General features: G+C 48.0%; 1 protein-coding gene and 1 long non-coding RNA gene across 2 annotated transcripts; both read right to left on the bottom strand.

Moving 5' to 3' along the window:
- Positions 1 to 6,680, bottom strand: LOC140134543 (uncharacterized). The gene is made up of 5 exons (XM_072154934.1): positions 6,523 to 6,680; positions 5,068 to 5,187; positions 3,807 to 3,956; positions 1,823 to 1,969; positions 1 to 1,002 (listed from the first exon to the last, which is right to left on the bottom strand). The coding sequence occupies exons 1-5, from the start codon at positions 6,572 to 6,574 to the stop codon at positions 869 to 871; spliced, it is 603 nt and encodes a 200-aa protein (XP_072011035.1). The 5' UTR covers positions 6,575 to 6,680; the 3' UTR covers positions 1 to 868.
- Positions 6,681 to 15,649: 8,969 nt separating this feature from the next.
- On the bottom strand, positions 15,650 to 25,055 carry LOC140065332 (uncharacterized). The gene is made up of 4 exons (XR_011847889.1): positions 24,902 to 25,055; positions 24,728 to 24,802; positions 16,364 to 16,438; positions 15,650 to 16,255 (listed from the first exon to the last, which is right to left on the bottom strand). It is a non-coding gene; the product is annotated as an uncharacterized lncRNA (long non-coding RNA).
- Positions 25,056 to 26,514: the final 1,459 nt, after the last annotated feature.

The raw sequence follows: 26,514 nt of genomic DNA, 5'->3' as shown, positions 1-26,514 counted from the left end.
GAATTTTTAAAAATTTTATTTACATAGAACAATTGAAAAAAGAAACATGATCATCACAATGGACCAAGGAAGGGGAGAGATTCAAGGGAACATAGTATTATTGTAATATAACCACAGCTTGAACTACTACTCCCATCTTCCATAGACTGTATTACACTACACCGCTTGTACTACTACTCCTATCCTCCATAGACTGTATTACACTACACAGCTTGTACTACTACTCCTATCCTCCATAGACTGTATTACACTACACAGCTTGTACTACTACTCCTATCCTCCATAGACCGTATTACACTACACAGCTTGTACTACTCCCCTCATCCTCCATAGACTGTATTACACTACACAGCTTGTACTACTCCCCTCATCCTCCATAGACTGTATTACACTACACAGCTTGAAATACTCCGCTCATCCTCCATAGACTGTATTACACTACACAGCTTGTACTACTCCCACCATCCTCCATAGACTGTATTAAACTACACAGCTTGTACTACTCCCATCCTCCATAGACTGTATTACACTACACAGCTTACACTACTCCCCCCATCCTCCATATTACACTACACAGCTTATACTACTCCCCCTATCCTCCATAGACTACACTACACAGCTTGTACTACTCCCCTCATCCTCCATAGATTACACTACACAGCTTGTACTACCCCCATCCTCCATAGACTACACTACACAGCTTGTACTACTCCCCTCATCCTCCATAGATTACACTACACAGCTTGTACTACCCCCATCCTCCATAGATTACACTACACAGCTTGTACTACCCCCATCCTCCATAGACTACACTACACTACACAGCTTGGTGTCATCCCATTACTACTACTCTGGGATCTCTGGCTCCTTATACTCTGTTCTCCACCGGGCAGCTCAGGTTTCTCGGGTTTCCCGGCATGGTTCCCACTAGGGCATCGTAGGCCACACCACAAGCTCCGGTCGTGGCACAGCCGGCGAGGGCGTATTTCTGAGTTTGTTGACCTAAATCAGATAAAGAATTGTAAATGAACATCTTCCACTCACATGACTTTGTCTTTGGTCCATTTACTTCTGGAAAACCAATATGGCTGCCAGTACCGCCATCCAGGGGTTAATCAATAGTGGATATGAATGACTGTATTAAGGCTCTGTCTGATGACCGCATCATAACATCTTGTAATGTTGTAACAGGACATGGACAAGCCACTGGCATGTAATACTTCACCTCACATGCGGGAGCGCTGCAGGGAGTTCTTTAGCCCTTGATAACCTACCCGGTGGATATAAAATCCCACAAAACCCCTTAACAAAACTAAATTTTTGAAAAATGTTGTCTATCAACAGTACAGATTATAATAATGAACTCTGTAAGATATTTTAGTTAAAAAATCGGTTCCTGTGCCCTTCTTTTTCCCCTGTCTTTCTTCCTCATTTATATAAATCAGCTCCTTGTCCTGTATCCACTGATAGCTGAGAGAAAAGAACCTGATAATGTGTCTAATGACTTATCTCTCTACATACAGACCCTGGATGGGCTAATATCCTCAAAGAGCTGAATCATGAATTGAACCTTTAGCCTCCTTATCTGTCTGAGGTGAACAGACCTCCGCAAGTTTTTAGATACACTGCTCACTACAGGAGAAAGAGCAGAAACAAGGCGCAGAGAAGCTGCTTTAGTTGATGAAGTGAGTTCCAAAGTTTCCTTTTATCTCTTTCTCTGTTCATATCTGCTTCGAAGATTTAGTTACAGCAGGTAATCACACAATGATACAACAGCTTCACTGATGCAGAAGGACAATCCCCCTACCCATCGCATTGTTACCTGGACGAGTCGCATCTCCGCTGTACTGGAGGCAGTCTCCCTCATTGCCGGTGCACTCGATGGTTGTAAACTCTTTACATACGTAGGTTCCTTCCTCGAAGCAAGCCTTGCAGGACAGGCCGTTTTTTGTGGTATTTTTTGCTGGCACTGGAGTGTTACGAAGAAAAGACGCGCTTGTAAATTTCTCTCAATTGGCTCTGGGTCTCTGATTATAAAATACACAGTGGGGCTCATATACTAAGGGTCCGCGGACCACACTATCGTCGGATATTCTGGCGATTTCTGTTTTTAGCTCTGGTTTTTGGCGCACGCGATCGGATTTTGGCGCCATTATGCGACACAAATCGGGGGGACGGGCCGTCGGGCGATCGGACTAAGTGCAGGATATAACATTTAAATTCTGTCGCAAGCCAAGCACTTACATGCAGCGGGAAGAAGAAGGTGAACTCTGATCGGGGAAGCGACACATTCGTAGTGAAACGCGACACATTCGTAGTTAGGGGGGCTAATAGGCTAGTTTTTAATTCAGAGGCAGTGGATAGATAGTTACCTAGGGTGCTGGTATAAAAAAAATCAGAAATATAGCTAACTAGCTGCAGCATAGATCATCCAGACCCCTATACAGAGCAGTGATGGCGAACCTTTTGGAGACAAAGTGCTCAAGCTACAACCAAAACCCACTTATATGTCGCAAAGTGCCAACATAACAATTTAAGCAGTAACTTATTGATCCCTGCTGTATCACAGGTTTTAATCGTATTGCTGTCCTGAGTTCACCGATACAATATAAAGATGATGGAGAAATTTGGATTGAAGCTTCCCTCCAGGGTCCCCTGAAGAGAAAGAATCAGTGAACCCAGAGCCAGAGCTCCATTGACAATCCATCTCAATCCAACCCTTCCCGCTCCCCTCCTGTAGTCCTAGGGGCACATTTACTTACCCGGTCCAGTCGCGATCCAGCGGCGGGTTCTCCGACGCTGATTTGGGTTCTGCCGGGATTCACTAAGGTCCGTGCGCCGATATTCACCAGGTGTCGCTGCTGCGCCGAGGTCCGCTGGAGTTCACTTGCTTTTTTCTGGTGTATGTGAGTGCTTGATCTTGTGACACAAATGGCTTTTTAAATTCTGCGTTTTTTCCGAATCCTTCAGGTTGTCCGGTGGCCACGCCCCCCGATTTCTGTCGCGCGAAAGTCGGCGCGATTGCGGCAAAAATCAATCGCGTGCGGCACAATCCCGTGAAATACAGCGCAAAGAGGAAATATTCGGGAAAAACCCGACGGATACGCTGCTGCAGACCCTTAGTAAATGTGCCCCCTAGAATCCAAATAGCGCTGAGCATGGCACGTCCTGGGCTATATTGGATCACAGAAGAAAGCCTTGAGTCCTAGCTGGTAAACCCTGTGTTGGGGTGAAGGTCTGAGTGCCCACAGAAAGGGCTCCGAGTGCCACCTCTGGCACCCGTGCCATAGGTTCGCCACCACTGATATAGAGGATACTGGCAAGAGATGCTTAACACCGTGGGATTCTGATATTAAAATCCCCGAGGACAAGACCTGTAGTCCTGGGGGCAGTATAACACAGAAGTGGGTGGAGTAACCCAGTGTAAACTGTACCTAATAAAGGAAACCCCATTACTCGGTGTCTATACACAATACTAGTTCCCTCCAACCAGTCGTAGCTGATGAATGCTGCCTGATAAACCTTGATCACCCAGTTAAGGTGTAAACTATAGTCCGTGCACTCTGTAAACTTTTAAACGTATTGTTGGACGAAGTTGATCCATATTTTACTAAATATCAAAGTTATATAAAAGTCATATTTTAAGTGACTAATGAGTTCACGTGTCCCAATAGGACAACTTTTTGTGTTACATTCGTAGTGAAACGCGGCACAATCCATGATCGTTGGACATTCCCCATCGGGGATTGCGACATGGACAGGTAAGAAAATCTGCCCCAGTGTGTTGGTTGTTTCATTTTACACACCTATAATTTTCCCCACGTTACAGTCATTGGTGTTGCAGCAGTCGTTGTATATTTCTAGGGTGAAGTTTGGTGTAGTCACGGTAAACAGCTTGCCGCACATTTGAGGGAAACTCGTACATCCTCTACTGAAAGAAGCAATGTTCATTCCATCTGGAAACACAAAGAATACGGAAATATTATGGAGTAAAACCTCTGAGTAACATCTGACCTGATCCTACTTCTTGTGATACAATAATATCCTCTATTATATAAGAGAAAATCAACATAAAAAAGGGGTCTTCTACTTAATACCCACCAGATTGTAACTCTGTGACAGCAGGTGGCCATTGGTTTGAGATAAAGGTAGAGAAATCTAGAACCAGGAAATACTTCCCGCAGAACTAAGACATAGATCTCATCATCTCTGTAGACACGAGACACGTGGACATGTACGTGGTCAACATCATAGAAGGGGTCTTCTACTTAATACCCATCGGACTGTAACTCTGTGACAGCTGCTCTGGTGACAGCAGGTGACCATTGGTTTGAGATAAAGGTAGAGAGATCTAGAACCAGAAATTACTTCCTGCCTAAGATATGGGTCTCATCAGCTCTAGACAGGAGACACATGGACATGTAGATGGTCAACATCATAGAAGGGGTCTTCTACTTAATACCCATCGGACTGTAACTCTGTGACAGCTGCTCTGGTGACAGCAGGTGACCATTGGTTTGAGATAAAGGTAGAGAGATCTAGAACCAGAAATTACTTCCTGCCTAAGATATGGGTCTCATCAGCTCTAGACAGGAGACACATGGACATGTAGATGGTCAACATCATAGAAGGGGTCTTCTACTTAATACACATCGGACTGTAACTCTGTGACAGCTGCTCTGGTGACAGCAGGTGACCATTGGTTTGAGATAAGATGAGGTAGAGAGATCTAGAACCAGAAATTACTTCCCGCCGAAGATATGGGTCTCATCAGCTCTAGACAGGAGACACATGGACATGTAGATGGTCAACGTCATTGGGTCGGTAGGGTGGAAGGTCACAGACAGTTAGAGGCAGGACCAAGGTTACCAGGAGCGGAGATTCCTTTTAGAATTTTAGTGGGTTCTTACCTGAAGTTCTCTTTGCCAAGAACATGGAAAGGTTATAGACAAGGAGACTACGGAAGAATTTCCGGGTTGACATTTTTTTGATACAACCTACAAATATCGAAATCTCTGACACATCTGTAATGACCATCATGGTTAAGATGTTTTGCTCCAGACTTACTGACGCTGTTGTGCTCGATCGCCTTCGTGCAGTTGTCACCTTCGTTTTTACATGGAACCGATTCTCCTGTGCAGTCTTCTGCATTGAGAGCCTTACATGTCTGACACCTAAGAGCTTCACCTGAAAGAAAAGGGGGTGGAAATACACAAAAACTCTTAAGGAACCCACGACCATGCTCTCCAAGGGTAGAATACATCATCTAGCACATGAAGTCCAGTATTGTGATTCCAGGATCTCAGGGAAGGTCAACATCTTTCCAGAGAACTGGACGCTCCAGAACAAACATGATGAAGACTTTAAGGTTTGGGCAAACATTTCTTCAAGAATTAAAGGGAATCTGTCATCAGCTATGACCAAAATAAGCTACAGACCAAAATAAACTACAGACAGTGTTAGAGCTGTGTAATCATCATACCTATGAAGTTATACTTCAGCTCTTGGAAGTGCTCTGGATGTTACTTTCAGCCTGAAGAGCTTTCTCCTCTTTGCAATGAACTGTGCCACAGCCCCTCCCCTCATCCCTGAGTGACTACGGTAAGTATCCAACTACAATCCTGATACAGCTCCTACTCTTAGCAGATGGGAGAGGCAGTGGAGCAGCAAAGTGCAGAGAGCAGAAAGCTCTTCATGCTGAAAGACTCACCCAGAGCCCTTGCAAGAGCTGCAGGGCTGGATTGTAACATCACAGTCTTGTAACTACTTATAACATACACAAAGTTATGGGGATGCTACTTATCACTGTTTGAATTTTGGTATGGTCAAAGCTGCTGACAGATTCCCTTTAAAGGAAATCTACCATTTGATTTCAAGCATTATGAACCAAAGCTACAATGATGCAGAAACACATCTTGTTTCATTCCTGAGCTGAATGGTTTTGCTGAATAACTAATATTCCATTCAGGATAACGAAGCTCTGACACTGCTCCAGAGGATTACATAATCACTGTGTTGTCCCTGACAGACTGAAGAAATCATTTGCTGCACCATCCACCTGATGCTGCGTATGAGTCATCCAGTTCAGGTTGATGAGTCCTGTCTGGACAGCTCGGCGTTTAATGTGTTTATGAACTGCAAGCTGAATGCAATCCAGCTTTTCCAAGATCCTGAATGTTATAATCGTTATTTCAGCAAAACCACTCAGCTTAGGGATTAAACAAGATATGTTTCTGCATCAGTGTAGCTACAGCATTCTCAAGGTATGTTTGGTTCATTATGCATCAAATCAAAAGAAGATGAGAAAATTCCTACTTAGACTAAGCCCTATCATTACTCTTATCTTGTGACAGTGTGTCGTGGGCCAGTAACAGAGAAAATAACTGACGCCTCTCAATCTAATCTTCTAATATCAAATGTCATCCTCCAATAATACAACAAGAAATCTGAAGAACTAGAAGATTAACCAATGACCAGTAAATCTATTAGAAATGCATGCGATGTCCCCTATAGATGTCTTACCTATAGGAATCCCATAGATGACGAAGAGTAAGAAGACTGGGAAGTTCTTCATGGCCGGAGGAGCTGAAGTTCCACTTAGAGAGAAGCCTCAACGCTGGTGCAGTCACTGATCCTACGACTGCTCCGAGGTGGAACATTTATAAGAATTTCGGATGTTACATAAGACAAGAAGTGATGTGTTCTTTATCACATCATCTGTGATGTCACTTTTGGCCGAACTCAAAGACAAAAAAAACATCTTTCTGGGACAAAAATTTCCACAGGCGTTCGGCATTGTTTGTACACTTGCAGGTTTTGGGAGATGACAATCTATTCCCCGGAGGATTGTATGATGCAACAAATAGAAGAAGCACAATAGGAGTCTGTGCTAAAGTCAGATCCAGACTTTCCCTATAACTGACATTTATGTTAGAATTGCATCATTATATCCCAATCCTATCATCATTCTCTTCATCCTTGGTGCAATTTATGCATGTAACATCATTTGCCTCTACTGGACAGATGGCTGGTGGCTACAGTGCCACTGCTGGTTACATGGCTGGTGGCTACAGTGCCACTGCTGGTTACATGGCTGGTGACTACAGTGCCACTGCTGGTTACATGGCTGGTGACTACAGTGCCACTGCTGGTTACATGGCTGGTGACTACAGTGCCACTGCTGGTTACATGGCTGGTGACTACAGTGCCACTGCTGATTACATGGCTGGTGACTACAGTGCCACTGCTGGTTACATGGCTGGTGCCTACAGTGCCACTGCTGGTTACATGGCTGGTGCCTAGAGTGACACTGCTGGTTACATGGCTGGTGCCTAGAGTGACACTGCTGGTTACATGGCTGGTGACTACAGTGCCACTGCTGGTTACATGGCTGGTGGCTACAGTGCCACTGCTGGTTACATGGCTGGTGTCTACAGTGCCACTGCTGGTTACATGGCTGGTGAATACAGTGCCACTGCTGGTTACATGGCTGGTGGCTACAGTGCCACTGCTGGTTACATGGCTGGTGTCTACAGTGCCACTGCTGGTTACATGGCTGGTGAATACAGTGCCACTGCTGGTTACATGGATGGTGGCTACAGTGCCACTGCTGGTTACATGGCTGGTGACTACAGTACCACTGCTGGTTACATGGCTGGTGAATACAGTGCCACTGCTGGTTACATGGCTGGTGACTACAGTGTCACTACTGGTTTCATGGCTGGTGACTACAGTGCCACTGCTGGTTACATGGCTGGTGACTACAGTGCCACTGCTGGTTACATGGCTGGTGACTACAGTGCCACTGCTGGTTACATGGCTGGTGACTACAGTGCCACTGCTGGTTACATGGCTGGTGACTATAGTGCCACTGCTGGTTACATGGCTGGTGCCTACAGTGCCACTGCTGGTTACATGGCTGGTGCCTACAGTGCCACTGCTGGTTACATGGCTGGTGACTAGAGTGCCACTGCTGGTTACATGGCTGGTGCCTACAGTGCCACTGCTGGTTACATGGCTGGTTCCTACAGTGCCACTGCTGATTACATGGCTGGTGCCTACAGTGCCACTGCTGGTTACATGGCTGGTTCCTACAGTGCCACTGCTGGTTACATGGCTGGTGACTACAGTGCCACTGCTGGTTACATGGCTGGTGGCTACAGTGCCACTGCTGGTTACATGGCTGGTGTCTACAGTGCCACTGCTGGTTACATGGCTGGTGAATACAGTGCCACTGCTGGTTACATGGATGGTGGCTACAGTGCCACTGCTGGTTACATGGCTGGTGACTACAGTACCACTGCTGGTTACATGGCTGGTGAATACAGTGCCACTGCTGGTTACATGGCTGGTGACTACAGTGTCACTACTGGTTTCATGGCTGGTGACTACAGTGCCACTGCTGGTTACATGGCTGGTGACTACAGTGCCACTGCTGGTTACATGGCTGGTGACTACAGTGCCACTGCTGGTTACATGGCTGGTGACTACAGTGCCACTGCTGGTTACATGGCTGGTGACTATAGTGCCACTGCTGGTTACATGGCTGGTGCCTACAGTGCCACTGCTGGTTACATGGCTGGTGCCTACAGTGCCACTGCTGGTTACATGGCTGGTGAATACAGTGCCACTGCTGGTTACATGGATGGTGGCTACAGTGCCACTGCTGGTTACATGGCTGGTGACTACAGTACCACTGCTGGTTACATGGCTGGTGAATACAGTGCCACTGCTGGTTACATGGCTGGTGACTACAGTGTCACTACTGGTTTCATGGCTGGTGACTACAGTGCCACTGCTGGTTACATGGCTGGTGACTACAGTGCCACTGCTGGTTACATGGCTTGTGACTACAGTGCCACTGCTGGTTACATGGCTGGTGACTACAGTGCCACTGCTGGTTACATGGCTGGTGACTATAGTGCCACTGCTGGTTACATGGCTGGTGCCTACAGTGCCACTGCTGGTTACATGGCTGGTGACTACAGTGTCACTACTGGTTTCATGGCTGGTGACTACAGTGCCACTGCTGGTTACATGGCTGGTGACTACAGTGCCACTGCTGGTTACATGGCTGGTGACTACAGTGCCACTGCTGGTTACATGGCTGGTGACTACAGTGCCACTGCTGGCTACATGGCTGGTGACTACAGTGCCACTGCTGGTTACATGGCTGGTGACTACAGTGTCACTACTGGTTTCATGGCTGGTGACTACAGTGCCACTGCTGGTTACATGGCTGGTGACTACAGTGCCACTGCTGGTTACATGGCTTGTGACTACAGTGCCACTGCTGGTTACATGGCTGGTGACTACAGTGCCACTGCTGGTTACATGGCTGGTGACTATAGTGCCACTGCTGGTTACATGGCTGGTGCCTACAGTGCCACTGCTGGTTACATGGCTGGTGACTACAGTGTCACTACTGGTTTCATGGCTGGTGACTACAGTGCCACTGCTGGTTACATGGCTGGTGACTACAGTGCCACTGCTGGTTACATGGCTGGTGACTACAGTGCCACTGCTGGTTACATGGCTGGTGACTACAGTGCCACTGCTGGCTACATGGCTGGTGACTACAGTGCCACTGCTGGTTACATGGCTGGTGACTACAGTGCCACTGCTGGTTAAATGGCTGGTGACTGCAGTTCCAGTGCTGGTTACATGGCTGGTGACTACAGTGCCACTGCTGGCTACATGGCTGGTGACTACAGTGCCACTGCTGGTTACATGGCTGGTTACTACAGTGCCACTGCTGGTTACATGGCTAGTGCCTACAGTGCCACTGCTGGTTACATGGCTGGTGGCTACAGTGCCACTGCTGGTTACATGGCTGGTTACTACAGTACAACTGCTGGTTACGTGGCTGGTGCCTACCGTGCCACTGCTGGTTTCATGGCTAGTGCCTACAGTGCCACTACTGGTTACATGGCTGGTGGCTAGAGTGCCACTGCTGGTTACATGGCTGGTGCTTACAGTGCCACTGCTGGTTACGTGGCTGGTGCCTACAGTGCCACTACTGGTTACATGGCTGGTGGCTAGAGTGCCACTGCTGGTTACATGGCTCTTGGCTACAGTGTCACTGCTGGTTATATGGCTGGTGGCTACAGCGCCACTGCTGGTTACATGGCTGGTGGCTACAGTGCCACTGCTGGTTACATGGCTGGTGGCTACAGTGCCACTGCTGGTTACATGGCTGGTGACTACAGTGCCACTAATGGTTACATGGCTGGTGACTATAGTGCCACTGCTGGTTACATGGCTGGTGACTACAGTGTCACTGCTGGTTACATGGCTGGTGACTACAGTGTCACTACTGGTTATATGGCTGGTGACTATTGTGCCACTGCTGGTTACATGGCTGGTGACTACAGTGTCACTACTGGTTATATGGCTGGTGACTACAGTGCCACTGCTGGTTACATGGCTGGTGACTACAGTGCCACTGCTGGATACATGTCTGGTGACTGCAGTTCCAGTGCTGGTTACATGGCTGGTGACTACAGTGCCACTGCTGGTTATATGGCTGGTGGCTACAGTGCCACTGCTGATTACATGGCTGGTGACTACAGTGCCACTGCTGGTTACATGGCTGGTAAGTACAGTGCCACTGCTGGTTACATGGCTGGTGACTACAGTGTCACTACTGGTTATATGGCTGGTGACTACAGTGCCACTGCTGGTTACATGGCTGGTGACTATTGTGCCACTGCTGGTTACATGGCTGGTGACTACAGTGTCACCACTGGTTATATGGCTGGTGACTACAGTGCCACTGCTGATTACATGGCTGGTGACTACAGTGCCACTGCTGGTTATATGGCTGGTGGCTAGAGTGCCACTGCTGGTTACATGGCTCTTGGCTACAGTGTCACTGCTGGTTATATGGCTGGTGACTACAGTGCCACTGCTGATTACATGGCTGGTGACTACAGTGCCACTGCTGGTTACATGGCTGGTGACTACAGTGCCACTGCTGGTTACATGGCTGGTGCCTACAGTGCCACTGCTGATTACATGGCTGGTGACTACAGTGTCACTACTGGTTATATGGCTGGTGACTATTGTGCACTGCTGGTTTCATGGCATCTACCACCAAGATGAAGGAATGTAAACCAAGATGACACAATGGGGCAGATTTACTTTCCCGGTCCATTCGCGATCCAGCGGCACGTTTTGTGCGGAGGATTTGGGTCTTGAATGCTTGAAAATTCTGGGTCTGAGGGGTTTTATTGACACCTCTCCGCGGGACGGTTGCTGTGCAGTGGGAGAGTATGTAATCGCTATGGAGTCTCACTGCCCGGCACTTCTACCTTAAAGAGGCACAAGTGCAGATTTGACATTTAGGTGAAGTCCCGGGGGCAAACACGTCTTATGAGCCTTTCCTTCAGCACACAACCTCAAAGCAAGTCAAGCTTTCCCCAGCGCATGGCTCCAGGCATCGGGGTAGAGGCTGCCAGAGTACAGAGAGGAACAAATATGTAATGGAAGGGAACAGACATCAAGACTTACAGAAATCAGGGAAACGGGTGACTTATAGATGAGTTCTCCATAACTTACCTCTCATGGGTCTGTCTCATGGGGATGTCTCATGGGGATGTCTCATGGGGTTGTCTCATCATTTCCCCCAAATGCTGATAGGAAATCGGTTACATTGCTATTATACAGATGTAACTGTTCTCATGTCTGATTGGCTTGTTCTACCTCCATTGTCCAGTAGGGAAAGGGGGAGGATACAAATAGTTTGCAAAATCCGGTCCGGCTCCCCAGTATTTTGGGGGCAGTTACTGTCGCAGTATGTGCTGTAGATCCCTCCAGGACCGGAGTAAGAAGTGCAGCAAAATATCAGATTGATCCAGGACCAAAACGCTCCAATTGTTTAAAACGTTTTGTCTTCAGACTTTATTGAGAAATTCTATATATACAGTATGTAGTAATTATTAATATTTTGCATTAATCCTGAGCTCTCTCTAGTGGTGGCTGTATATACAGTATGTAGTGATCTCCTGAGCTCCTCCTAGTGGTGGCTGTATATACAGTATGTAGTTATCTCCTGAGCTCCCCCCTAGTGGTGGCTGTATATACAGTATGTAGTAATCTCCTGAGCTCCCCCTAGTGGTAACTGTATATACAGTATGTAGTAATCTCCTGAGCTCCTCCTAGTGGTGGCTGTATATACAGTGTGTAATAATCTCCTGAGCTCCTCCTAGTGGTAACTGTATATACAGTATGTAGTAATCTCCTGAGCTCCTCCTAGTGGTGGTGTATATACAGTATGTAGTAATCTCCTGAGCTCCTCCTAGTGGTGGTTGTATATACAGTATGTAGTAATCTCCTAAACTCCCCCTAGTGTTGGCTGTATATAGAGTATGTAGTGATCTCCTGAGCTCCTCCTAGTGGCGGCTGTATATACAGTATATAGTAATCTCCTGAGCTCCCCCTAGTGGTGGTGTATATACAGTATGTAGTAATCTCCTGACCTCCCCCTAGTGGTGGCTGTATATACCGTATGTAGTACTCTCCTAAGCTCCTCCTAGTGCTGGCTGTATATACAGTATGTAGTAATCTCCTGACCTCCCCCTAGTGGTGGCTGTATATACAGTATGTAGTAACCTCTTGTGCTACCCCTAGTGGTGGCTGTAAATACAGTATGTAGTAATATCCTGAGCTCCTCCTAGTGGTGATGTATATACAGTATGTAGTAATCTCCTGAGCTCCCCCTAGTGGTGGCTGTTTATACAGTATGTAGTAATCTCCTGAGCTCCTCCTAGTGGTGGCTGTATATACAGTATGTAGTAATCTCCTGACCTCCCCCTAGTGGTGGCTGTATATACCGTATGTAGTAATCTCCTAAGCTCCTCCTATTGCTGGCTGTATATACAGTATGTAGTAATCTCCTGACCTCCCCCTAGTGGTGGCTGTATATACAGTATGTAGTAACCTCTTGTGCTACCCCTAGTGGTGGCTGTAAATACAGTATGTAGTAATCTCCTGAGCTCCTCCTAGTGGTGATGTATATACAGTATGTAGTAATCTCCTGAGCTCCCCCTAGTGGTGGCTGTTTATACAGTATGTAGTAATCTCCTGAGCTCCTCCTAGTGGTGGCTGTATATACAGTATGTAGTAATCTCCTGAGCTCCCCCTAGTGGTGGCTGTATATACAGTATGTAGTAATCTCCTGAGTTCCCCCTAGTGGTGGCTGTATATACAGTATGTAGTAATCTCCTGAGCTCCCCGTAGTGGTGGCTGTATATACAGTGTGTAGTAATCTCCTGAGCTCCCCCTAGTGGTGGCATATATACAGTATGTAGTAATCTCCTGATCTCCCCCTAGTGGTGGTGTTTATACAGTATGTAGTAATCTCCTGAGCTCCCCCTAGTGGTGGTGTATATACAGTATGTAGTGTTATCCCGAGCTCCCCCTAGTGGTGACTGTATATACAGTATGTAGTAATCTCCTGAGCTCCCCCTAGTGGTGCTGTATATACAGTATGTAGTAATCTCCTGAGCTCCTTCTAGTGGTGGCTGTATATATAGTATGTAGTAATCTCCTGAGCTCCTCCTAGTGGTGGCTGTATATACAGTATGTAGTAATCTCCTAAGCTCCCCCTAGTGGTGGCTGTATATACAGTATGTAGTGATCTACTGAGCTCCCCCTAGTGGTGGCTGTATATACAGTATGTAGTAATCTCCTGAGCCCCCCCTAGTGGTGGCTGTATATACAGTATGTAGTAATCTCCTGAGCTCCCCCTAGTGGTGGCTGTATATACAGTATGTAGTGATCTCCTGAGCTCCCCCTAGTGGTGGCTGTATATACAGTATGTAGTGATCTCCTGAGCTCCCCCTTGTGGTGGCTGTATATACAGTATGTAGTGATCTCCTGAGCTTCCCCTCGTGGTGGCTGTATATACAGTATATACTAATCTCCTGAGCTCCTCCTAGTGGTGGCTGTATATTCAGTATGCAGTAATCTCCTGAGCTCCTCCTAGTGGTGGTGTATATACAGTATATAGTAATCTCCTGAGCTCCTCCTAGTGGTGGCTGTATATACAGTATGTAGTAATCGCCTGAGCTCCCCCTAGTGGTGGGTGTATATACCGTATGTAGTAATCTCCTGAGCTCCTTCTACTTGTTATGTATATACAGTATGTAGTAACCTCCTGAGCTCCCCTAGTGGCGATTGCATATACCGCGGCCACATTTCCGTCAGGTTTCCCAAATTTTTCCGCTTTGCGCCGGCTTTTGGCGGAATTTTTGTGCACGAGATGGGATTTTGGTGCTAACGCGTCGGCTTTCACATTTCAGAAATGAGGGGGGGGGGGGGGGGCGTGGCCGCCGGACAACCCGGAGGATTTAGAAAAACCGTGGAATTTAAAAAACAAAATGTGTCGCAAGATCAAGCACTTACATGCACCAGGAAGAAGAAGGTGAACTCTGGCGGAACTTGGCGCAGCAGGATATCGGGTTCACGACCTAAGTGAATAGCACCGGACCCGAATCCTCGTTGGACAACGCGCCGCAGGATTGCGACTAGACCGGGTAAGTAAATGAGCCACAGAATGTAGTAATCTCCTGAGCTCCTCCTAGTGGTGGCTGTATATACAGTATATACTAACCTCCTGAGCTCCTCCTAGTGGTGGCTGTATATACAGTATATAGGAACCTCCTGAGCTCCCCCTAGTGGTGGCTGTATATACAGTATATAGTAACCTCCTGATCTCCCCCTAGTGGTGGTGTTTATACAGTATGTAGTAATCTCCTGAGCTCCTCCTAGTGGTGGCTGTATATACAGTATGTAGTAATCTCCTGAGCTCACCCTAGTGGTGGTGTATATACAGTATGTAGTAATCTCCTGAGCGCCCCCTAGTGGTGGTGTTTATACAGTATGAAGTAATCTCCTGAGCTCCCCCTAGTGGTGGCTGTATATACAGTATGTATTGATCTCCTGAGCTCCCCCTAGTGGTGGCTGTATATACAGTATGTACTAATCTCCTGAGCTCCTCCTAGTGGTGGCTGTATATATTACATGAAGTATCCTCCCGAGCTCCCCCTATTGGTGGCTGTATATACAGTATTTAGTAATCTCTTGTGCTCCCCCTAGTGGTGATGTATATATATTATGAAGTAATTTCCTGAGCTCCTCCTAGTGGTGGCTGTGCATACAGTATGTAGTAATCTCCTGAGCTCCCCCTAGTGGTGGCTGTATATACAGTATGTAGTAATCACCTGAGCTCCCCCTAGTGGTGGCTGTATACACAGTATGCAGTAATCTCCTGAGCTCTTCCTAGTTGTGACTGTATATACTGTATGTAGTAATCTAATGACCTCGCCCTAGTGGTTGTGTATAAACTGTATGTAGTAATCTCCTGAGCTCCTCCTAGTGGTGGCTGTATATACAGTATGTAGTAATCTCCTGAGCTCCCCCTAGTGGTGGTTGTATATACAGTATGTAGTAATCTCCTAAGCTCCCCCTAGTGTTGGCTGTATATAGAGTATCTATAATCCCCTGAGCTCCCCCTAGTGGTGGCTGTATATACAGTATGTAGTAATCTCCTGAGCTCCTCCTAGTGGTGGCTGTATATACAGTATGTAGTAATCTCCTGAGCTCCCCCTAGTGGTGGCTGTATATACAGTATGTAGTAATCTCCTGAGCTCCTCCTAGTGGTGGTGTATATACAGCATGTAGTAGTCTCCTGAGCTCCCCTAGTGGTGGCTGTATATACAGTATGTAGTAATCTCCTGAGCTCCTCCTAGTGGTGGCTGTATATACAGTATGTAGTAATCTCCTGAGCTCCTCCTATTGTAGTTTTCACTTGCTAGTATGCAGCTCAGTATATTGTAACTGTATTTGTGGGCAATAATCAGAAGTGGGTCCTAAACACAGAAGATACAAGTCTATCCATGATGCTTCTGGTGTAAGCTTACACGTACTGATGTCCTAATTCTTCTTCCAGACACTTTTGTATTGTCCAACCATATGTCTTCTCTAGGTGTTTCTATGATGTAAGGATCCCCTACATCCCTGAGGGACTTCTGATATGAGCACATGATAGTAGGACTGCTCCCTGCCCATCGCTAGTCCCTGGACATGTGACCATCACGCAGTCCCTATTCCACAAACCAAACTTGGCCGCCAGGGTGTGACATTTAGGTGAAGTCCTGGGGGCAAACACATCTTATGAGCCTTTCCTTCAGCACACAACCTCAAAGCAAGTCAAGCTTTCCCCAGCGCATGGCTCCAGGCATCGGGGTAGAGGCTGCCAGAGTACAGAGAGGAACAAATATGTAATGGAAGGGAACAAACATCAAGACTTACAGAAATCAGGGAAATGTGTGACCTTATAGATGAGTTCTCCATAACTTACCTCTAATGGGTCTGTCTCATGGGGTTGTCTCATCATTTCCCCCAAATGTCCCTTTGCCGGGCAGGAGTCAGAGTACTAGAAGAGACCAGATCACAATTCACAACACAGGACAGATAAAACAGGAAGCTCTAATACACGTGACCTGTCACTACTCAATGGGGCACACTTACTTACCAGGTCCTTTTGCTATCTTCAAGCCGTGTTATCCGACGAGGTTGAAGTCCAGCGCGATTCACTTAGATTATGCGCCCGATATCCTGCATGTGTCGCTTCCCCGCTCAGGTCCCCGGAGTTCACCTTCTTCTTCCTGGTGCATGTAAGTGCATTGTCTGTGTATAATGCGCTGTGCGGGGAGTCACTAAGATCCTGTGTCCGATATCCTGCATGTGTCGCTTCCCTGCTCAGGTCCCTGGAGTTCACCTTCTTCTTCCTGGTGCATGTAAGTGCATTGTCCGTGTATAATGCGCTGTGCGGGGAGTCACTAAGATCCTGCGCCCGATATCCTGCATGTGTCGCTTCCCCGCTCAGGTCCCCGGAGTTCACCTTCTTCCTCCTGGTGCATGTAAGTGCATTGTCCGTGTATAATGCGCTGTGCGGGGAGTCACTAAGATCCTGCGCCCGATATCCTGCATGTGTCGCTTCCCCGCTCAGGTCCCTGGAGTTCACCTTCTTCTTCCTGGTGCATGTAAGTGCATTGTCCGTGTATAATGCGCTGTGCGGGGAGTCACTAAGATCCTGCGCCCGATATCCTGCATGTGTCGCTTCCCCGCTCAGGTCCCTGGAGTTTACCTTCTTCTTCCCGGTGCATGTAAGTGCATTGTCCGTGTATAATGTGCTGTGTGGGGAGTCACTAAGATCCTGCGCCTGATATCCTGCATGTGTCACTTCCCCGCTCAGGTCCTCGGAGTTCACCTTCTTCTTCCTGGTGCATGTAAGTGCATTGTCCGTGTATAATGCGCTGTGCGGGGAGTCACTAAGATCGTGCCCCTGATATCCTGCATGTGTTGCTTCCCCGCTCAGGTCCCCGGAGTTCACCTTCTTCTACCTGGTGCATGTAAGTGCATTGTCCGTGTATAATGCGCTGTGCGGGGAGTCACTAAGATCCTGCCCCTGATATCCTGCATGTGTCACTTCCCCGCTCAGGTCCCCGGAGATCACCTTCTTCGTCCCGGTGCATGTAAGTGCATTGTCTGTGTATAATGTGCTGTGCGGGGAGTCACTAAGATCCTGCGTCCGATATCCTACATGTGTCGCTTCCCCGCTCAGGTCCCTGGAGTTCACCTACTTCTTCCTGGTGCATGTAAGTGCATTGTCCCTGTATAATGCGCTGTGCGGGGAGTCACTAAGGTCCTGTGCCCGATATTCTGCATGTGTCGCTTCCCCGCTCAGGTCCCTGGAGTTCACCTTCTTCTTCCTGGTGCATGTAAGTGCATTGTCCGTGTATAATGTGCTGTGCGGGGAGTCACTAAGATCGTGCCCCCGATATCCTGCATGTGTCGCTTCCCCGCTCAGGTCCCTGGAGTTCACCTTCTTCTTCCTGGTGCATGTAAGTGCATTGTCCGTGTATAATGTGCTGTGCGGGGAGTCACTAAGATCCTGCGCCCGATATCCTGCATGTGTCGCTTCCCCGCTCAGGTCCCCGGAGTTCTCCTTCTTCTTCCTGGTGCATGTAAGTGCATTGTCCGTGTATAATGCGCTGTGCGGGGAGTCACTAAGATCCTGCACCCGATATCCTGCATGTGTCGCTTCCCCACTCAGGTCCCCGGAGTTCACCTTCTTCTTCCTGGTGCATGTAAGTGCATTGTCCGTGTATAATGTGCTGTGTGGGGAGTCACTAAGATCCTGCGCCCGATATCCTGCATGTGTCGCTTCCCCGCTCAGGTCCCTGGAGTTTACCTTCTTCTTCCCGGTGCATGTAAGTGCATTGTCCGTGTATAATGTGCCGTGTGGGGAGTCACTAAGATCCTGCGCCTGATATCCTGCATGTGTCACTTCCCCGCTCAGGTCCTCGGAGTTCACCTTCTTCGTCCTGGTGCATGTAATTGCATTGTCCGTGTATAATGCGCTGTGCGGGGAGTCACTAAGATCGTGTGCCCGATATCCTACATGTGTTGCTTCCCCGCTCAGGTCCCCGGAGTTCACCTTCTTCTTCCCGGTGCATGTAAGTGCATTGTCTGTGTATAATGCGCTGTGCGGGGAGTCACTAAGATCCTGCGTCCGATATCCTACATGTGTCGCTTCCCCGCTCAGGTCCCCTGAGTTCACCTACTTCTTCCTGGTGCATGTAAGTGCATTGTCCGTGTATAATGCGCTGTGCGGGGAGGCACTAAGATCCTGCGCCCGATATCCTGCATGTTTCACTTCCCCGCTCAGGTCCCTGGAGTTCACCTACTTCTTCCTGGTGCATGTAAGTGCATTGTCTGTGTATAATGCGCTGTGCGGGGAGTCACTAAGATCGTGCCCTCGATATGCTGCATGTGTCGCTTCCCCGCTCAGGTCCCTGGAGTTCACCTTCTTCTTCCTGGTGCATGTAAGTGCATTGTCCGTGTATAATGCGCTGTGCGGGGAGTCACTAAGATCGTGCCCTCGATATCCTGCATGTGTCGCTTCCCCGCTCAGGTCCCTGGAGTTCACCTTCTTCTTCCTGGTGCATGTAAGTGCATTGTCCGTGTATAATGCGCTGTGCGGGGAGTCACTAAGATCCTGCGCCCGATATCCTGCATGTGTCACTTCCCCGCTCAGGTCCCCGGAGTTCACCTTCTTCTTCCTGGTGCATGTAAGTGCATTGTCCGTGTATAATGCGCTGTGCGGGGAGTCACTAAGATCCTGCGCCTGATATCCTGCATGTGTCACTTCCCCGCTCAGGTCCCCGGAGTTCACCTTCTTCTTCCTGGTGCATGTAAGTGCATTGTCCGTTTATAATGCGCTGGGCGGGGAGTCACTAAGATCCTGCACACGATATCCTGCATGTGTTGCTTCCCCCCCCCCGCTCAGGTCCCCGGAGTTTACCTTCTTCTTCCCGGTGCATGTAAGTGCATTGTCCGTGTATAATGCGCTGTGCGGGGAGTCACTAAGATCCTGCGCCTGATATCCTGCATGTGTCACTTCCCCGCTCAGGCCCCTGGAGTTCACCTTCTTCTTCCCGGTGCATGTAAGTGCTTGCGACACAATTTGAGTATAAAATCCCGTGCTTATTCTGAATCAGTCGGGTTGTCCGACTGCCACGCCCCCGATTTGTGTTGCATGAAAGTTGGCACGATTGCACCAAAATCCAAACGCGTGCGCCAAAAACCCCTTTTAAATGCAGCGCAGATCCAAAATAGTTGGGAAACCCGACAGAAATGCAGTGTGCGGACCTTTAGTAAATGTGCCCCAATGTATTGAGATGAGAGACAACAGCAGAGGGCGCCAGATGCTTAAATATTTAGGACCACATTTACTAAAGCCCCTGCCTCATTTGTGTCACAGCTGCACTATACCTGACGAAACACAAATTATTGCACTTAAAGGGCCGTTCCAGTGCACAGTCGGACCATGTGTGTGTCCCCTGCCCCCTCCCCCCAAAAATTAAAGGGGCATCAAAAATACCTGCAGTGACAGGAGCATCAGATTCATGCAGAACAGGCGCCACAATTCATGAATCTGGCGCCCCCTGCACACTATACAGGTAACTGCATGTAGTAAACACTGCACAGTTTTTGATACATATGCCCCACAGTGTATGTTGTAATCTCCTGAGCTCCCCCTAGTGCTGGTGTATATACATTGAGGAATATTTACTTACCCGGTCCAGTTGCGATCTAGCGGCGCGTTCTCTAACGCTGATTTGGGTGCGGCCGGTCCGTGCGCCGATTTCCATTAGGTGTCGCTGCTGCGCTGAGGTCCGCTGGAGTTCACCAGATTTCATCTTCTATTTCTTGGTGCAGGTAAGTGCGTGTCAAGCGACACTTTTTTAAAATACTGTGTTTTTTAAAAATCCATGGGGTTTTCCGACGGCCACGCCCCCCAATTACTGTCGCATACGGCCCGGCGCAAATCTAATCAAGTGCGCCAAAATCAAGGCAGAATTTGGCGCAAATCGGAAATCGTCTGGATACCCGATGGAATCGTGCAATTCTGGCCCTTAGTAAATGTCCCCCATTCTGTAGTAATCTCGTGATCTCCTCCTAGTGGTGGCTGAATATACAGTAGGTAGTTATACCCTGAAGTCCCCCTAGTGGTGGCTGTATATATAGTAGGTAGTTATACCCTGAAGTCCCCCTAGTGGTGGCTGTATATATAGTAGGTAGTTATACCCTGAAGTATACCCTAGTAGTTGCTGTTTATACAGTATGTAGTAATCTCCTAAGCTCCCCCTAGTGTTGGCTGTATATAGAGTATCTATAATCTCCTGAGCTCCCCCTAGTGGTGGCTGTATATACAGTATGTAGTAATCTCCTGAGCTCCCCCTAGTGGTGGCTGTATATACAGCATGTAGTAATCTTCTGAGCTCCCCCTAGTGGTGGCTGTATATACAGTATGTAGAAATCTCCTGAGCCCCCCCTAGTGGTGGCTGTATATACAGTATAGAGTAATCTCCTGAGCTCCTCCTAGCGGTGACTGTATATACAGTATGTAGTAATCTCCTGAGCTGCTCCTAGTGGTGAATGTATATGCAGTATGTAGTTATCCCCTGAGCTCCCCCTAGTGGTGGCTATGTATATAGTATGTTGTAATCTCCTGAGCTTCTGCTAGTGGTGGTTGTGTATAAACAGTATGTAGTAAACTCCTGAGCTCCTCCTGGTGCTTGCTGTATATACAGCATGTAGTAGTCTCCTGAGCTCTCTCTAGTGGTGGCTGTATATACAGTGTGTAGTAATCTCCTGATCTCCCCCTAGTGGTGGTATTTATACAGTATGTAGTAATCTGCTGAGCTCCCCCTAGTGGTGGCTGTATATACAGTAGGTAGTAATCTCCTGCACTCCTCCTAGTGGTGGCTGTATATACAGTATGTAGTAATCTCCTAAGCTCCCTCTAGTGGTGGCTGTATATACAGTATGTAGTTATCTCCTGAGCTCCCTCTAGTGGTGGCTGTATATACAGTAGGTAGTAATCTCCTGAGCTCCTCCTAGCAGTGGTGTATATACAGTATGTAGTAATCTCCTGAGCTCCTCCTAGTGGTGTCTGTATATACAGTATGTAGTAATCTCCTGAGCTCCTCCTAGAGGTGGCTGTATATACAGCATGTAGTAATCTCCTGAGCTCCTCCTAGTGGTGGTGTATATACAGCATTTAGTAATCTCCTGAGCTCCCCCTAGTGGTGGCTGTATATACAGCATTTAGTAATCTCCTGAGCTCCCCCTAGTGGTGGCTGTATATACAGTATGTAGTAATCTCCTGAGCTCCTCCTAGTGGTGTCTGTATATACAGTATGTAGTAATCTCCTGAGCTCCTCCTAGTGGTGGCTGTATATACAGTATGTAGTAATCTCCTTAGCCCCTCTAGTGGTGGTGTGTATACAGTATGTAGTGATCTCCTGAGCTCCCCCTAGTGGTGGCTGTATATACAGTGTGTAGTAATCTCCTGATCTCCCCCTAGTGGTGGTGTGTATACAGTATGTAGTAATCTGCTGAGCTCCCCCTAGTGGTGGCTGTATATACAGTAGGTAGTAATCTCCTGCACTCCTCCTAGTGGTGGCTGTATATACAGTATGTAGTAATCTCCTAAGCTCCCTCTAGTGGTGGCTGTATATACAGTATGTAGTTATCTCCTGAGCTCCCTTTAGTGGTGGCTGTATATACAGTAGGTAGTAATCTCCTGAGCTCCTCCTAGCAGTGGTGTATATACAGTATGTAGTAATCTCCTGAGCTCCTCCTAGTGGTGACTGTATATACAGTATGTAGTAATCTCCTGAGCTCCTCCTAGTGGTGTCTGTATATACAGTATGTAGTAATCTCTTGAGCTCCTCCTAGAGGTGGCTGTATATACAGTATGTAGTAATCTCCTGAGCTCCTCCTAGTGGTGGTGTATATACAGCATTTAGTAATCTCCTGAGCTCCCCCTAGTGGTGGCTGTATATACAGTATGTAGTAATCTCCTAAGCTCCCCCTAGTGGTGGCTGTATATACAGTATGTAGTAATCTCCTGAGCTCCTCCTAGTTGTGTCTGTATATACAGTATGTAGTAATCTCCTGAGCTCCTCCTAGTGGTGGCTGTATATACAGTATGTAGTAATCTCCTTAGCCCCTCCTAGTTATGGTGTGTATACAGTATGTAGTGATCTCCTGAGCTCCCCCTAGTGGTGGCTGTATATACAGTATGTAGTAATCTCCTGAGCTCCCTCTAGTGGTGGCTGTATATACAGCATGTAGTAATCTCCTGAGCTCCTCCTAGTGGTGGTGTATATACAGTATGTAGTAATCTCCTGAGCTCCCTCTAGTGGTGGCTGTATATACAGTATGTAGTGATCTCTTGAGCTCCCCCTAGTGGTGGCTGTATATACAGTATGTAGTGATCTCCTATGCTCCCCCTAGTGTTGGCTGTATATACAGTATGTAGTGATCTCCTGAGCTCCCCCTAGTGGTGGCTGTATATACAGTATGTACTAATCTCCTGAGCTCCCCCTAGTGGTGGTGTATATACAGTATGTAGTAACCTCCTGAGCTCCCCTAGTGGCGATTGCATATACCGCGGCCACATTTCCGTCAGGTATCCCAAATTTTTCCGGTTTGCGCCAACTTTTGGCGGGATTTTTGTGCACGCAATGGGATTTTGGTGCAAACGCGTCGGCTTTCACATGGCAGAAATCGGGGGGGGGGGGGGGCGTGGCCGTCGGACAACCCGGAGGATTCAGAAAAACCGTGGAATTTAAAAACAAAAATGTGTCGCAAGATCAAGCACTTACATGCACCAGGAAGAAGAAGGTTAACTCCGGCGGACCTTGGCGCAGCAGGATATCGGGTTCACGACCTAAGTAAATAGCACCGGACCCGAATCCTCGTTGGACAACGCTCCGCAGGATCGCGACTGGACCGGGTAAGTAAATGAGCCACAGAATGTAGTAATCTCCTGAGCTCCTCCTAGTGGTGGCTGTATATACAGTATATACTAACCTCCTGAGCTCCTCCTAGTGGTGGCTATATATATTACATGAAGTATCCTCCCGAGCTCCCCCTAGTGGTAACTGTATATACAGTATTTAGTAATCTCTTGTGCTCCCCCTAGTGGTGATGTATATACAGTATGTAGTAATTTCCTGAGCTCCTCCTAGTGGTGGCTGTATATACAGTATGTAGTAATCTCCTGAGCTCTTCCTAGTGGTGGATGTATATACAGTATGTAGTAATCTCCTAAGCTCCCCCTAGTGGTGGCTGTATATACAGTATGTAGTAATCTCCTGAGCTCCTCCTAGTGGTGGTGTATATACAGTATGTAGTAATCTCCTGATCTCCCCTAGTGGTGGCTGTATATACAGTATGTAGTAATCTCCTGAGCTCCCCTAGTGGTGGTGTATATACAGTATGTAGTTATCTCCTGAGCTCCTCCTAGTGGTGGCTGTATATACAGTATGTAGTTATCTCCTGAGCTCCTCCTAGTGGTGGCTGTATATACAGTATGTAGTAATCTCCTGAGCTCCTCCTAGTGGTGGCTGTATATACAGTATCTCCTGAGCTCCTCCTAGTGGTGACTGTATATACAGTATGTAGTAATCTCCTGTGCTCCCCCTAGTGGTGGCTGTATATACAGTATGTACTAATCTCCTGAGCTCCTCCTAGTGGTGGCTGTATATACACTATGTAGTAGTCTCCTGAGCTCCTCCTATTGTAGTTTTCACTTGCCAGTATGCAGCTCAGTATTTTGTAACAGTATTTGTAGGCAATAATCAGAAGTGGGTCCTAAACACAGAAGATACAAGTCTATCCATGATGCTTCTGGTGTAAGCTTACACGTACTGATGTCCTAATTCTTCTTCCAGACACTTTTGTATTGTCCAACCATATGTCTTCTCTAGGTGTTTCTATGATGTAAGGATCCCCTACATCCCTGAGGGACTTCTAATATGAGCACATGACAGTAGGACTGCTCCCTGCCCATCGCTAGTCCCTGGACATGTGGCCATCACGCAGTCCCTATTCCACAAACCAAACTTGGCCGCCAGGGTGTGACATTTAGGTGAAGTCCTGGGGGCAAACACATCTTATGAGCCTTTCCTTCAGCACACAACCTCAAAGCAAGTCAAGCTTTCCCCAGCGCATGGCTCCAGGCATCGGGGTAGAGGCTGCCAGAGTACAGAGAGGAACAAATATGTAATGGAAGGGAACAGACATCAAGACTTACAGAAATCAGGGAAAGGTGTGACTTATAGATGAGTTCTCCATAACTTACCTCTAATGGGTCTGTCTCATGGGGTTGTCTCATCATTTCCCCCAAATGTCCCTTTGCCGGGCAGGAGTCAGAGTACTAGAAGAGACCAGATCACAATTCACAACACAGGACAGATAAAACAGGAAGCTCTAATACACGTGACCTGTCACCACTCAATAGGGCACACTTACTTACCAGGTCCTTTTGCTATCTTCAAGCCGTGTTATCCGACGAGGTTGAAGTCCAGCGCGATTCACTAAGATCGTGCGCCCGATATCCTGCATGTGTCGCTTCCCCGCTCAGGTCCCAGGAGTTCACCTTCTTCTTCCTGGTGCATGTAAGTACATTGTCCGTGTATAATGCGCTGTGCGGGGAGTCACTAAGATCGTGCGCCTGATATCCTGCATGTGTCGCTTCCCCGCTCAGGTCCCCGGAGTTCACCTTCTTCTTCCTGGTGCATGTAAGTGCATTGTCCATGTATAATGCGCTGTGCGGGGAGTCACTAAGATCGTGCGCCTGATATCCTGCATGTGTCGCTTCCCCGCTCAGGTCCCCGGAGTTCACCTTCTTCTTCCTGGTGTATGTAAGTGCATTGTCCGTGTATAATGCGCTGTACAGGGAGTCACTAAGATCCTGCGCCCGATATCCTGCATGTGTCGCTTCCCCGCTCAGGTCCCCGGAGTTCACCTTCTTCTTCCTGGTGTATGTAAGTGCATTGTCCGTGTATAATGCGCTGTGCGGGGAGTCACTAAGATCCTGCGCCCGATATCCTGCATGTGTCGCTTCCCCGCTCAGGTCCCTGGAGTTTACCTTCTTCTTCCCGGTGCAAGGAAGTGCATTGTCCGTGTATAATGTGCTGTGTGGGGAGTCACTAAGATCCTGCGCCTGATATCCTGCATGTGTCACTTCCCCGCTCAGGTCCTCGGAGTTCACCTTCTTCTTCCTGGTGCATGTAAGTGCATTGTCCGTGTATAATGCGCTGTGCGGGGAGTCACTAAGATCCTGCCCCTGATATCCTGCATGTGTCACTGCCCCGCTCAGGTCCCTGGAGTTCACCTTCTTCTTCCCGGTGCATGTAAGTGCATTGTCTGTGTATAATGTGCTGTGTGGGGAGTCACTAAGATCCTGTGTCCGATATCCTGCATGTGTCGCTTCCCCGCTCAGGTCCCTGGAGTTCACCTACTTCTTCCTGGTGCATGTAAGTGCATTGTCTGTGTATAATGCGCTGTGCGGGGAGTCACTAAGATCCTGTGCCCGATATTCTGCATGTGTCGCTTCCCCGCTCAGGTCCCTGGAGTTCACCTACTTCTTCCTGGTGCATGTAAGTGCATTGTCCGTTTATAATGCGCTGTGCGGGGAGCCACTAAGATCGTGCCCCCGATATCCTGCATGTGTCGCTTCCCCGTTCAGGTCCCTGGAGTTCACCTTCTTCTTCCTGGTGCATGTAAGTGCATTGTCCGTGTATAATGTGCTGTGCGGGGAGTCACTAAGATCCTGCCCCCGATATCCTGCATGTGTCGCTTCCCCACTCAGGTCCCCGGATTACACCTTCTTCTTCCTGGTGCATGTAAGTGCATTGTCCGTGTATAATGTGCTGTGCGGGGAGTCACTAAGATCCTGCGCCCGATATCCTGCATGTGTCGCTTCCCCGCTCAGGTCCCCGGAGTTCTCCTTCTTCTTCCTGGTGCATGTAAGTGCATTGTCCGTGTATAATGCGCTGTGCGGGGAGTCACTAAGATCCTGCACCCGATATCCTGCATCTGTCACTTCCCCGCTCAGGTCCCCGGAGTTCACCTTCTTCTTCCTGG

The sequence above is a fragment of the Engystomops pustulosus genome, chromosome 6 (genome assembly GCF_040894005.1).
Source record: "Engystomops pustulosus chromosome 6, aEngPut4.maternal, whole genome shotgun sequence".
Classification (NCBI taxonomy): Eukaryota; Metazoa; Chordata; class Amphibia; order Anura; family Leptodactylidae; genus Engystomops; species Engystomops pustulosus.
The sequence above is the reverse complement of the archived record's forward strand: the minus strand, read 5'-3'. Positions and strand labels throughout refer to the sequence as shown.